Source organism: Littorina saxatilis, linkage group LG12 (assembly GCF_037325665.1).
Source record: "Littorina saxatilis isolate snail1 linkage group LG12, US_GU_Lsax_2.0, whole genome shotgun sequence".
Classification (NCBI taxonomy): Eukaryota; Metazoa; Mollusca; class Gastropoda; order Littorinimorpha; family Littorinidae; genus Littorina; species Littorina saxatilis.
The window spans coordinates 27,824,163-27,839,265 of NC_090256.1; the positions used below are offsets into that span (position 1 = coordinate 27,824,163).

General features: G+C 41.1%; 1 protein-coding gene across 1 annotated transcript in view; it reads right to left on the reverse strand.

The window, feature by feature from the left end:
• Positions 1-2,798: 2,798 nt before the first annotated feature.
• LOC138981660 (O2 contryphan Vc1-like) overlaps positions 2,799-15,103 on the reverse strand; it is a 52,682-nt gene continuing 40,377 nt past the window's right edge. The window contains exon 3 of the mRNA XM_070354653.1: positions 2,799-3,585. Coding sequence (XP_070210754.1) covers positions 3,547-3,585 — 39 coding nt within the window. The 3' untranslated portion in view covers positions 2,799-3,546. The remainder of the gene's footprint in view (positions 3,586-15,103) is intronic.

Here is a 15,103-nt window from a genome sequence, read left to right on the forward strand (position 1 = left end):
CTGTCCAGACATTTAATGAAGTAGATTTGTTTTTCTTTCCCCTGCAGGTACTTGTGTATTACATCTATAGATAAGCCGCGTGAAGCGGTATTAAAACATTCAGTCATTATGGAACTGGTAATCTAAATGGTTATAGTAACCACTCCGTTCCTCGACCCATTTCAAAAAAAAGTTGTTGATGTTGCTACCGTCGTTTTTATAATAACCTTTATATTTGTTTGATACCATGCTCACTGTGAGTACTGAGGTGAAATATTTGATAATGGATAATTAAAGCTGGTAATTAGCTTGACTCCATTAGCTACATCACTTCAGTATTTAACTGCTCCTAGCATGAACATTTTCATCTCGTAAGTTTCCTTGTTGTCTGCTGTAGCTTTTTTACTTTGTGATCCTTTGAAGCCAACTTCCTGTCGATATATTATCTAAAAAAAATAAACCAATTATTATGGCCGACTTTTGCATTGCATATTTTCCAAAGTATCTTCTTCCTCTTGCAGATATTCCAAACGAAACACACCTACTCGGGTGCATAAGAATGCAAAGCAACTGTTGCGATAATACCCTTTCAATATGTCACAATATGTCGCCAAATTGTGCTGGCAGACATTTATACCTAGTACCTGCTTTGTGAATAAGAGCCCAACGACAATTGAATGTCTTTGAGGGCATTGTGTTAACATATTATTAAACAAAATATACGTGCATTCTCTATTTATTTTAAACATCAGTAATGCTATTGTGTGACATATTTCAGAGAGCTTGGAAAGTGCACGTAAGCATTATTTTTCAGAACAAATAGAAAGAAAAAACCAAAGCAAGATTGAGGTAAAATAAAATTACAAGTGATACGCACATAATTGGTGTTATAACATTAAACAAAAGAGTAAGTGTTAACGACCGCGCATGCCGTGACACGGTTCGTACAGTGAATGTCGGTCAGCGATGGCATTCATGACTGAGCTTCGCTTATGAATAAGCAGCTGTTTAGGATTCATCTCTCACTTTAAAACTGTGAATAATTAGTTCCGTGCAGCTGTTACGTCTGCGGTAAATGTGAGTATAATGTGTAACTTGTATTACTCTGAATGCTTGCTTTTTTCTTTGGTTCGAAGAGGTTTTTATTTTATTTTCTGGCATGTCGTTTTAAATTTATTGATATCACGAATTATCACGAGATGTTTAAATATTGTGTGTTTTGTCCTGGTAAGTTAGCAGAAGATCCTTGTACTTTTAAAGTCAGAATCAAGCAGTAATATGGCGCTTTTGGTTGCATAAGCCGCAGCGTCAACCCCAGAAAAAGGGACACCTTCCTCGTTCGGCATGCCATAACTTTGTTGCTACACAGAATAGCGGGCTGCATGTTGGATGCATCCTGGCCCAAAGTGGGCCACATGTTGGGAGCATGTGTATTGCCCAGATAGGACCCACACCAAGATCATTTGCGGTTCCTATGGGTATGGGTCCTATATGGGTTTCAAGTTTCTTTTCATAATGCAACCGTAAAGACGTTTAAATTATAACTGAGTGCAGAGAGTGGGTACCGGCCAATGGCTGTGGTATTGGAATAACTAGTTCCAAGAAAATATGTGACCCTCCACCACGAAATGAGTCGCATGTCACCTCGCGCGGTTCTGCGCTAGGCTTGATATAAATCCGGAGAGTGTATGGTAACAGCGTGAGGGTCACCTTAGTCACAGGCTTAGTTTTCGCTCTTTTTTAAAACGGTTTTCACCACTGGATAGAGCATAAAAAACTCTTTAGGAAAATGTAAAAATATGAAAATCATGCAAAGGTGACATGCGACTCGTTTCGTGGTAGAGGGTCACATATATGATCGTTTGAAAACGCCTGTGCCCGAACGAAACCCACTAGCATGGAATTTGAAAATGTTCCAGGATGCATCAGGGATGAGCATTACAGAACAATCCAGAATGTTCTGAGTCATCCGATTGTCAAATGATATGGCCACTAATGTGAAACTCGATATGAGAATCAATGACACTGATTTATGCCTTTCCAAAACATACAATTAATTGTGGCTTCTAAAACTAGTGGAGCGTAGTATTATATGCATTCGTTTAGATCCTGATTTGCGTAAAATGAATTGGATGCGGTTTACAACCCGTTAGACTGGGTGTGTGTGTGTGTGTGTGTGTGTGTGTGTGTGTGTGTGTGTGTGTGTGTGTGTGTGTGTGAGTGTGTGTGTATGACTATGTGTGTGTGTGTGTGTGTGTGTTTGTGTGTGTGTGTGAGTGTGTGTGTATGACTATGTGTGTGTGTGTGTGTGTGTTTTTGTGTGTGTGTGTGTGTGAGTGTGTGTGTGTATGACTATGTATGACTATGTGTGTGTGTGTGTGTGTGTGTGTGTGTGTGTGTGTGTGTGTATGTGTAGATCGATTCCGAGGAAACTACTGGACCGATCTTCGTGAATTCTCATATATATACAAACATTTCAAGATGATATTCACTGACCGTTTTTTTCTTTGTTCGATAAATGTCTCTGATGTCGTCATATCCGGCTTTTAATGAAAGTTTAGGCGGCACTGTCGCGTCCTCATTTTTTGATTAAATTGAGTGAAATTTTGGTCATACAGTCCTCGACGAAGCCCGGGATTGCATTTCACACACACACACACACACACACACACACACACACACACACACACACACACACACACACACACACACACACACACACACACACACACACACACACAAACACACACACACACGCGCGCGCGCAAAACTGCACAAGATCAACAGGAAACAAAATGATATAATATTCCATGCATAAACAAGATTCATGTGTAAAATACACTTTATTTAAATTATTTTTATGATAACCATCATACAAACAGAATGCGCAAAATTGAACCAAGACAAGACATTAAAAAAGCTAGAAAAAAAGTTTTAAAAAAAAGGAAATATAAGAAGAAAAGAAGAGAACGAACTTGAAGAAAAAAATGGAATCCCCACAAACGAAAAATTAAATAAAGCTGATGTTATCTTCGCATCCCCCAAAATGTACTCCTTAAAATTTCATTACATCAAACCGGAACAAAACCAAAACTACATGTAGCAGAAAAAAGAAGGAAAAAACCCTTTTTGGTCTGTGGATAACATGGTTGGTGGACAAGTCACCCGGAAGCATATCCATTGTCTTCACGTGACGTCATCAAACTGCGCTTTCCACGCAAAGTTCACCAACTAAGCAATGGGAATTTTAATTTGTTAAACATGGTAAGCACAATGAGTGCATTACGCAGGTGAAGGCGTCGGCTAAGGGACAAGAACAAGACTAGACTCGATCAGTAACATAAATATACTTCAGCCTCAACATTAAAACACACAACAAAAAAATTGTCCTTTTGACGACAAGAATTTTAAAAAATCCAAGAAAAATCAGTCAACTAAAGAGACGGAATGCTCTCTACCGTTAAGAATGTCATGTTACGCTTATTCTGGAATGTTCACACAAACATGAAGAGGTATATTTAGCGGAAGGGCTTCCGTACAACTGCTTGCACACACTGGTGGTGCCATCTACTGTCCACGGTAGCCTCTTCCCCGTCCGCGCATAGCCTGCAATCAATAAACGAACAATTATCAAAGTGAAAAAAGTAGATGTAAAACAAGTCGCGTAAGACGAAATTACTACATTTAGTCAAGCTGTGGAACTCACAGAATGAAACTGAACGCACTGCATTTTTTCACAATGACCGTAGTCCGCCGCTAGTTTAAACAGAAAGTAAAAAGAAGCCTGTATGACCAGTATATCCATAAATGGTTTACAGAAATTGGAACAAAAAATATGTTTTGGAATTATCGAATGTTTAAAGATATTTTTGCATGTGAAGACTATGTCACACACCTGCCATATCAGCAATGTGTTGCAATGATGAAGTTCAGAACATTAAACAACAATTTGCCTGTACAGAAAGAACGTTACCTTAACATCCCGAGGTCAGAAAGAACTTGCACCAAATGTGTATCACAAGACATAGGTGATGAATTCCATTATTTATTTGTCTGTGATTTTTTCAAAGAAGAAAGAGCTGAGTTGTTACCACCTTACTATTGGAAAAAACCTAATGCACTTAAATTTAAAAAGTTGTTTGCTACTAACAAAAAGAAATTGCTAAAAAATATTTTGGACTTTATTAATAGAATCTGTAACAGTTTTTCGTAATCTTTTTAATTTTTATTTATTTATTATATTAGCATATATCATGATTGTATTGATTGTATTTATTGTTCAAAATGCCCCCAGGGGTTATGGACTAATAAAAAACTTGAAACTTGAACTAGTGCAAAAGGCAGTGAAAGTGACGAGCCTGTTTAGCGCGGTAGCGGTTGCGCTGTGCTGCATAGCACGCTTTACTGTACCTCTCTTCGTTTTAACTTTCTGAGCGTGTTTTTAATCCAAACATATCATATCTATATGTTCTTGGAATCAGGAACCGACAAGAAATAAGATGAAATTGTTTTTAAAACGATTTCGGAAATTTAATTTTAATCATAATTTTTATATTTTTAATTTTCAGAGCGTGTTTTTAATCCGAATATGACATATTTATATGTTTTTGGAATCAGAACATGATGAAGAATAAAATAAAAGTAATTTTGGATCGTTTTATAAAAACATAATTTTAATTACAATTTTCAGATTTTTAATGACCAAAGTCATTAATCAATTTGTAAGCCTCCATGCTGAAATGCAATACCGAAGTCCGGCCTTCGTCGAAGATTGCTTGGCCAAAATTTCAATCAATTTGATTGAAAAATGAAGGTGTGACAGTGCCGCCTCAACTTTTACAAAAAGCCGGATATGACGTCATAAAAGACATTTATCGAAAAAAAGAAAAAAACATCTGGGGATATCATACCCAGGAACTCTCATGTAAAATTTCATAAAGATCGGTCCAGTAGTTTACTCTGAATCGCTCTACACACACACACGCACAGACAGACAGACACACACACACACACACCATGACCCTCGTCTCGATTCCCCCTCTATGTTAAAACATTTAGTCAAAACTTGACTAAATGTAAAAACGTACAAAAACCTAACATACCCCCAAACAAACGTGTATTGACATCATGTTCACAAGTTTGCATTCATAACCGTCTAGGTAACAACTAACAATGCTCTCTCTCTCTCTCTCTCTCTCTCTCTCTCTCTCTCTCTCTCTCTCTCTCTCTCTCTCTCTCTCTCTCTCTCTGTGTGTGTGAGTGTGTGAGTGTGTGTGAGTGTGTGTGTGCGTACGTGTGTGTGCGTACGTGTGTGTGTGTGTGTGTGTGTGTTTGTGCTTGTGTACGTGCGTGCTTGTTTGCTTGCTTGCGGGTATGCGCGTGTGCGTGTAAGTGTGCATGCGAGCGCGCACGCACTACTCATTGTTAAGTTAGGCACTGATGCGCTACATTCCTTATAAATCGTGTCTCGGAAAAATTAGAATTCCCAATGGCCATTGCGTCATATCTTAAATTGTGGGCATGACCGATACAACTTTAATCAAAGCTGACGTCTACGCTTTTCTGCACAACGTTTCCATCTTCCTGTATCTGTCTCTTTCCTGCCATTCCTCGAATTATTTCATTTTTGTTGTCTCGACGTCTCGAATCATTTCATATTTGTTTTCTCGACGTCTCTGATGATTTTATCTTTGTTTTCTCGACGTGTGGAATCATGTCAACCATGATTGTGTCTTCGACATCTCTGCTCACTTCTTCTTTCTTGCCTCGACGTCAATCACCATAGAATTCTCACTGCCTCAACGTTCTCTAATCATTTCATCTTTGTTTTCTCGACTTCTCTAATCATTTCATCTATGTTGTCTTAGCTTCTCTAATCATTACATATATTTTGTCTCGACGTCTCTCATCGTGTTATTCTTGTTGTCTCGACGTCTCGTATCGTTTCATCGTTGTCGTCTCGACGTCTTTCATGTTGGGTTTTGTCACCTAGACTACTGATTCAGCTCTGTCTCGTTCAAAGGGTTTCGGCGAGCCAAGGACTTTCTAGTCTCGACGATATTTGATCATATGCCGTTCAGATTCAATCTTTTAGGCCGACAGATTGACTAAATATTTTTATACAACTCCTGCAATGCAACCGAGGGGTGGATTAAATCTAGTTGATTATTTTTAGACAAGTGAGAAATTAGAACGAACTACTTTGATTACACCAAAAATCACACGTGGATTATTCGAAGTAAGAATAAAGAGGGCTAAAAAATAATCAACACTAGAATTTATTTTTAGAACATTTGAAACCCAGACGATTGGACCCTGTTGCGGAAGAATACGTACAACGTTGACTCAAAACTGTAACAACAATGGCTGACGTGTATGAAGTACACGCATACCTCGCCAGGTTTGTTTCTGTGACTATAGTCGACAGACGATGCCATTTGCTTTGTGTGTGTTTTTGTTGTTGCTTACTGTACGTGTAAAATCCAGTTCTTTAACAGGCAACAAACCTTGCAAATTTCCAGAAGCTGCAATCTGAAGCGACCTATCTCTGATTCTAGCAGACGATCTCTCCAATGTTTAACACAAAATCAGCAAACTCTCCTGTCACATAGAACGTCCATTATATAGTGCAATGTTGAAATGAAGTTACCGGTCTGAAACATTTAGTCGTTTCTTCTGAGACAATCCTTGTTCTCTTATCATCTACAGATTTACCGCAGCCTTCACCACGCGAATTCACAACAGAAGTCAGACTTTCGAACATATACAATCTACGTAGGCAAGCACGATACGTCATGACGTCATATGATTCCTAGCATATTGACGTAATGCTAAACATCCGGTTATCCCGAGTTTTCTCCGTAATACATGTCCGTGGGTTTTACAATGTTCGGTTATTTCCGTGGCTTCATGCGGACTGAAGGGAACCGTCGTCTGCTATCAACGACATGGACCATTCTGGTCCTTGTTGCTGACAAAAACATGATTTTAACACAGAATGTAATGTCAGAATAGCTATATAAACGCTATTGTGTTTTAATCGTAGCAATGGGGTCCGATATTTAGACCAGACAAGTATAATGCCGACGAGTCGGAGACTAAGAATAAAGTAAAAGACTTTATTAGGGACTATTTGAATGACGCGCATTTGACCTCTGAGTGATTAGGCTGAAATGAAATTGCGTACAAAATGTCGTCTGCATGACTGCATGTTCGACCCGTGTTTTTCGTTGTATAAATAGCTTAAACAATGACGACAACTCGTTGATTACTGGAAAATAAACCACTCGTGGGTATTTGCAGCCGCTTGGTAATTCACTCGTGTGCTCCGCACACTCGTGAATTACCAAGCGGCTGCAAATACCCACTCGTGGTTTATTTTCCAGTAATCAACTCGTGGTCATTGTTTAAGCTCTATTTATACAACTCCTGCAATGCAACCGAGGGGTGGATTAAATCTAGTTGATTATTTTTAGACAAGTGAGAAATTAGAACGAACTACTTTGATTACACCAAAAATCACACGTGGATTATTCGAAGTAAGAATAAAGAGGGCTAAAAAATAATCAACACTAGAATTTATTTTTAGAACATTTGAAACCCAGACGATTGGACCCTGTTGCGGAAGAATACGTACAACGTTGACTCAAAACTGTAACAACAATGGCTGACGTGTTTGAAGTACACGCATACCTCGCCAGGTTTGTCAAGTTCTGTGACTAGTCGACAGACGATGCCATTTGCTTTGTGTGTGTTTTTGTTGTTGCTTACTGTACGTGTAAAATCCAGTTCTTTAACAGGCAACAAAGCTTGCAAATTTCCAGAAGCTGCAATCTGAAGCGACCTATCTCTGATTCTAGCAGACGATCTCTCCAATGTTTAACACAAAATCAGCAAACTCTCCTGTCACATAGAACGTCCATTATATAGTGCAATGTTGAAATGAAGTTACCGGTCTGAAACATTTAGTCGTTTCTTCTGAGACAATCCTTGTTCTCTTATCATCTACAGATTTACCGCAGTCTTCACCACGCGAATTCACAACAGAAGTCAGACTTTCGAACATATACAATCTACGTAGGCAAGCACGATACGTCATGACGTCATATGATTCCTAGCATATTGACGTAAAGCTAAACATCCGGTTATCCCGAGTTTTCTCCGTAATACATGTCCGTGGGTTTTTCAATGTTCGGTTATTTCCGTGGCTTCATGCGGAAAGGGAACCGTCGTCTGCTATCAACGACATGGACCATTCTGGTCCTTGCTGCAGACAAAAACATGATTTTAACACAGAATGTAATGTCAGAATATCTATATAAACGCTATTGTGTTTTAATCGTAGCAATGGGGTCCGATATTTAGACCAGACAAGTATAATGCCGACGAGTCGGAGACTAAGAATAAAGTAAAAGAATAGGGACTATTTGAATGACGCGCATTTGACACTCTGAGTGATTAGGCTGAAATGAAATTGCGTACAAAATGTCGTCTGCATGACTGCATGTTCGACCCGTGTTGTTCGTTGTATAAATAGCTTAAACAATGACAACTCGTTGATTACTGGAAAATAAACCACTCGTGGGTATTTGCAGCCGCTTGGTAATTCACTCGTGTGCTACGCACACTCGTGAATTACCAAGCGGCTGCAAATACCCACTCGTGGTTTATTTTCCAGTAATCAACTCGTGGTCATTGTTTAAGCTCTATTTTCCCTACATACGTGAGAGAGACACTCATGAGATAATAATAGTTCAAATCACACGTGTGTATATCATGTAAATGAGGTCATGTCAACCAAGTCTGGCAGGGACCTGTTTTTCCACTGCTTATGATGCCAAAGTCACCGAGAATTTGTAGATCTAACACGTCACGCCACACTTTTCAGATTGACGTTTCCTTGCTTTGACGTAATAAATTGCACGAGGCTTTAGAAGGGATCGAGGTTCCAGAACAAGCGTCTTCAATTTGGCTGCCTCGACTGCGGGAAGTTTTAAGTAAAATACACGCAAATACAGTATGTAGGATAAACAGAATACTACATGGCTTGCTGTATCGTACCAGATTTACACTCGTTGCTTTTTCAAATAGTGAACAGATCGCTTTCGCTCGCAGTTCAATATTTGTTAAAAAAAAAAAAAAAACCTCGTGTAAATTTGGTACGACACAGCAAGCCATGTAGTATTCTCTATTAGTATGTCTTCACGCAACTTGCTTGATGGGTTTTCATTCTCACTGTTCACCTTGTGTGTAGACTGGCAAGGACTAGTTATTTCTTATTAGGCCAAAAAAAAAAAATTGTCTGTTTAGGGTAACTCGACCGACCCTATCGATTTGGCGCCGACCCAAAAACTTTTTTTTGATTTCAAAAAAAAAAAGAAAAAAAAAGAGGTAAAAATGCTAAAAAGAGACATTTGGCGTTTCTTTCTCTCCCTTTCTCTCTGTTTTATTTATACGTTAGTTTTGAAACATGTATTCATCAAATATAAGAAGTGAATGTTCAGCCAACATAGCATTTACAACAAAAAAACAAAAAACAAAAAAAAACAAAAACTACCTACCTACCGACCCTACTTTTTTTGGTCATGTTACCCTAAACAGACAATTTTTTTTTTTTGGCCTTAAACTTCTTCTGTAATCAGGTACAAGGTGTAAGGCAGGACCATATGGGCCTACTGCAACCACCCTTTGGTGATAACGTTTCCGAGGGAGGCCGAGTTGGATTTAGAACCAATCAACATCTCCAGGGAGAAAAGCGACAAGTGATTAAGACCTCATTAGCCCGTTTCACTGCCCACACTTCTCCCAGGAGAGGTTGTTGATGAAGGATGGCTTAGTACGAGTGTAATTATATTCAGTGGGTTTGTCTCAGTAGTCCTGCGTGGTAGCTGATTGTCCTACCAAAACACCAGGTTTGATCGCAAGTGTGGATCAGGTGCGAACTAGCAGACCGAGATTTTCAGTAACGACCTCGCTATCCAACACAGTTTCCCCACAGCAACAGTAAGAAGAAGAACAAAAACTGTAGGACATTTCCAGAACTTTTCATCACATTTGAAAGATAACTCATATAACAAAACCTTCGTCGCCTCGTACAAGGTGCCGCCTTAGCTCAACTGTTGTCTGCGACTACAAAAAGGCACACACAAAAAGAAATTAACAAAAAAGGCAAGAAAAGAAACAAAGGCAACAAAGTTCACCAAATGACCTGCGTCGTAAAAAGATATAAAGTAGTCAGTAACTGAAACGCAACGCCGCTAATCAGAGGCAGTAACAACACAGTTCGGAAGACTGTAAAAGATCATGCAATTATTCGCCAATAACCCCAGAAAGGTTATATCACCGGGCTGTCTGCTAGCATCCCCCAAAGGCTCGCACTAAAATTGACAGGAGTGGCATGGAGGTGGGGATTGAGGGGTTGGGGTTGGAGAGGGAGCTCGGTGCACCAGAAACAAAACAAAACAAAACTACGCACGACAAAACACACACACACACACACACACACACACACACACACACACACACACACACACACACACACACACAGAGATAAAAACCCAGAAGAAGACGCATGATAAATATCAACTTAAATACGATAAAGCTTTGGGTCTGCAAAACAATTCTTGTAGATCTAGCAGCGCCTGTGAACTTTCTTAATTACACGGCGAGCTGACCAAGGAGGAAACAGCATCTCGGAGTGCTAATACAAAGGTTAAAGGGGTCGGGCGCAAACGCCTTGTGGTTAAGAAATCGGCCTTCCGTGTGGAAAAGGCGGGGTTCGAATCCTGACCGCCCCTGATGTTTTGAGGATGGCGATTTTTCAGATCGCCAGGTCAACTGATGTGCACACCTGCGAATGCCTCATCCTATTTCGTGTGTCCACGCACGCACAAGATCAGATACGCTCGGAAAAGATCCTGTAATCCATGTCGGAGTTCTTATAGACACACAAATGTGCCCAGGATGCATCCCCTAAAACGGAGTATGGCTGCCTAACTGGCGTGGGGAAATAAGGATAAGATTGTATACGGTCCTGTGAGGTAGTTACCCTCATGGAAAAAGCCACACAATGACCATTTGCAGTCCGTGAACGCAGAAAGAAGACGAATAAAAAAAAAGAAGACAAAGAAGGTTGTCCCGTAACCATATTTGGTTGTGGGGCAGTGCGATGTTCGAGATCAGCTTGTTAAGGCCTCTCTCTTGCAACCTTCACCTTTCCCGGCTCTGAATTGGGTCAGGTACCTATTTCCAGCAGGGAAGAATTATTATCGCTCGGAAAAAAGCTGCATTTGTTTGCACTGATACGAAAGGCACGCACTCTAGCCGCTTTGCCAACGCAGTTCTCTAACAGCTTTTTAGCTGTTTTAAACGGACGGATGCAAACCATGAACTGGATAGGGTGAGAAAAGTGATGACTCAGCCAGGTGACAAGATCAAGGGGGATCACTCTTGCGAAGAGTGCGCAGAGGAAACCTCATATTGAGTGCGTTGTTCGCGAAACTACAGTCCGAGATGCCACAAGGCTGCTGAAAGAGATGAAATAAAACAAGGCAGATAGTGAAAGAATGGAAGGAAAGAGTGGGGGACACGATATCGCCAAACTTGAAGGGGGGTGGGGGGGGGGGGACAAAAACAGAAACATTCTTCTTTTGAGGAACGCCTCCCAGAAATAAAACAAGACAGATAGTTAAAGAATGGAATGAAAAAGCGGGGGACACGATATCGCCAAACTTGAAGGAAAATAAACCCGAACAGAAACAGACTCCTTTTGAGTAACGCCTCCCTCCATCTGCTAACAGGAATTGAAACAATAACGTCACGCGGGTGGCCATCACGATGAAATAAAGCAAGCTTACCCCGCAAACCGGGGAGAAAAGAGGGACAGCAGGGGACGCAATATTGCCAAAATAGACCAGCTGATGAAGACAAATGAAGGAAGCGAAACACTCCCCCGAGAGCACATCAAACCCCTCTTTCGCACGTCACACATCCAACGGATATCACGGCCTCGGAGAAACCCAGCGCACTCAATTGTTAAGTACGACGTCATCCTAGAAGAGTATTTGCAAGGGAGAAAACGCGTGAAGATTCGTGTGTCCCAGTGGAGATACTTCCTCTTGTAATCGCGCGGTAATCACGCGCAAGGCTTGGTAATTGAGCGGTAAACAGGGACACGAGGATCACTCACGCGACAGCCAAGTCGACAGTCGACACACCGAAGATGGGTCAGTGACAGCGGCGAAGAGAGAGACAGGGAGACAGAGAGAGACAGACAGAAAGAAAGAAAGACAGACAGAGACAGAGAGACCCAGACAGACAGACAGACAGACAAACCGACAGACACATTGGGGAAGAGAGAAAGCTCGTGCTTTTAGACACTCTGAACTATCAGTTCTAATGATGGACGAGAATTAGCTGTAGTTATATTTTTATTCTGGCGACAGCCGACAGACAATACACTCTTCAAAAAAAGTTAAGGATCACTTTTTTACAAGCACGCCACACAAAACAGACAAGACCGAATTCTTTCCTTTTTGTTAAAATTATATAATTGAACAAACAAGGAATAATGACAAACAAAGCAAAGATCGAACGCGGCAGCGATAATTTAGCCAGAGTGTGTCAAACGTGACAACCCTCGAAAATGGAATTCACAACAATGTGAATCAGTGTCAATAACGCGTGTGCCCTCCGTTGTGTGCCAGGCATGGAGTGGATCAGGTTGAACATGAATGCTCTGGGAACTCCATTCCACTCCTGATGGAGCCATTGCAGCAGTTGACCCAGATTGGCGGGAGGAGGGTGATGTTGCTGTACCCGACGACAAAGCTCGTCCCACATGTGCTCTATGGGGTTCAGGTCCGGGCTGTTGGCTGGCCACAGCATCCTGTTGACCCTGGCCTGCTGGATGAAGGTGTTTACAGCTGCAGAGCGATGGGGAGGTGCGTTGTCATCCTGAAGAATCGCACGAGGGCCGATCGCTTGGAGGGCTGGAACGACCAGGGGTTGCAGGATCTCATTCTGGTAGCGGACACCGGTCAAGTTGTCCACTACATGGTACAGAGGTGTCCTTAGACGTGTGCTGATCCCTCCCCAGACCATCACAGAGCCTCCGCCAAAACGCTGTCGTTCCAGAACAGCGCCTTCTGCGAAGCGCTCTCCGCGACGCCTCCACACTCGGATGCGACCATCAGCAGGTTCCAAGCAAAAGCGGGACTCATCTGTAAACAACACCTGAGCCCACTGCTGACGTTGCCACCTCACATGTTGAGTGCACCAGGCTCGGCGAGCTGCTCGGTGATTAGCAGTCAGGGTTGTTCCTCGGACTGGACGCCTTGCACGCAAGCCAAAGTTGTGTAAGCGGTTTCGGATCGTCTGACCACTAACAACAGTGTTGGTGGTAGCTTGTAGGCCTTGCCTAATTTTGTTTGCCGTTGCCATTCTTTGTTGCATGGCCTGCCTCTGAATGAAGCGATCCTCTCTTTGTGTGGTGACTCTGGGCCGACCAGAACGTTGTCGCTCCTGCACTCTTCCAGTTGCGTGGAATCTCTGTTTTAGTCTGATGATGACACAGAGGGAGCCACTGCAAGCCTCTGGGCCACTTGCCTGGCAGCAACACCGTCTTGTAGCCATCCTATTGCCCTTCCTCTATCCAAATCGCTCAGTTTTCTTCGTGGGGCAAGTTGCTACTGTGCATAATTGTGTCAGCGTGTCAACCTTTAAACACAAGCTGGTGAGCGATGTTCATAGCCAGGACCCTGTTGTAGCACGTGCATCACAACCTTTTGCCCTGGCATGCTTTCCGCAAATTTCATGGGGCTATAAAAAACACCCTTTTTCTTCCAAAATGCAGAAGCTTTTGAGAACAAACAAAATTCTAGGTCAAGACTCATTGTTCATTTGTTAATTCAAACACATTAATCTTTTAATTATTATGTCGATGTTTAATTTTTTGGCAATTTTTTATAATTAGATCCGTTTTTTCAACCGATCCTTAACTTTTTTTGAAGAGTGTATATAGTTCAGGGAAGGATAGAAGAAACATTTCGAACTGGTCATTTTTGACACTATGAGCTTTCGGTTCGGGTGATGCATGAAGATTGTTATTATTTGCGGCAGTATGCACGCTGTGGAAGATGTTGTTGTTGTTGTTGTTGTTGTTGTTGTTGTTGTTGTTGTTGTTGTTGTTGTTGTTGTTGTTGTTGTTGTTGTTGTTGTTGTTGTTGAAAGGTTTGAACAAATTGATCATTTGTTCGTTTCTGACACTTCTTGTGGATCTGATGATGATGAAAGAGAATAACTTGCGATAGCAGAAATACATTGGTTTCTTCTCTGAAGTTTAAAATGTCAGTTATCAGGAACACAGTTCAAATTGGCTATTTCTCCGAGAGTGAAAAAAACAAACGCAAAACGTGCGAGAGTACGTTAATAATGTCAGAATGTGATAACGATTCTAATCTAAGTTAGACCTACAAACTAAACCGTTGCATGACACCTTACTAAAACTCCGTTATGCATACAGTTTTGAAGTTGTCATTTTTCTTTTCAAAGAATGTTATTGTTTTCCATTTCCTCCCTTCCAGTAGCAACTATTTATTGCTGTCTTGGTTTCTGTCTTTTTTACATTTAGTCAAGTTTTGACTAAATGTTTTAACATAGAGGGGGGAATCGAGACGAGGGTCGTGGTGTATGTGTGTGTGTGTGTGTGTGTGTGTGTGTGTGTGTGTGTGTGTGTGTGTGTGTCTGTGTGTGTGTGTAGAGCGATTCAGACTAAACTACTGGACCGATCTTTATGAAATTTGACATGAGAGTTCCTGGGTATGAAATCCCCGAACGTTTTTTTCATTTTTTTGATAAATGTCTTTGATGACGTCATATCCGGCTTTTCGTGAAAGTTGAGGCGGCACTGTCACGCCCTCATTTTTCAACCAAATTGGTTGAAATTTTGGTCAAGTAATCTTCGACGAAGCCCGGGGTTCGGTATTGCATTTCAGCGTGGTGGCTTAAAAAATAATTAATGACTTTGGTCATTAAAAATCGGAAAATTTAAAAAAAAAATAAAAATTTATAAAACGATCCAAATTTACGTTTATTTTATTCTCCATCATTTGCTGATTCCAAAAAC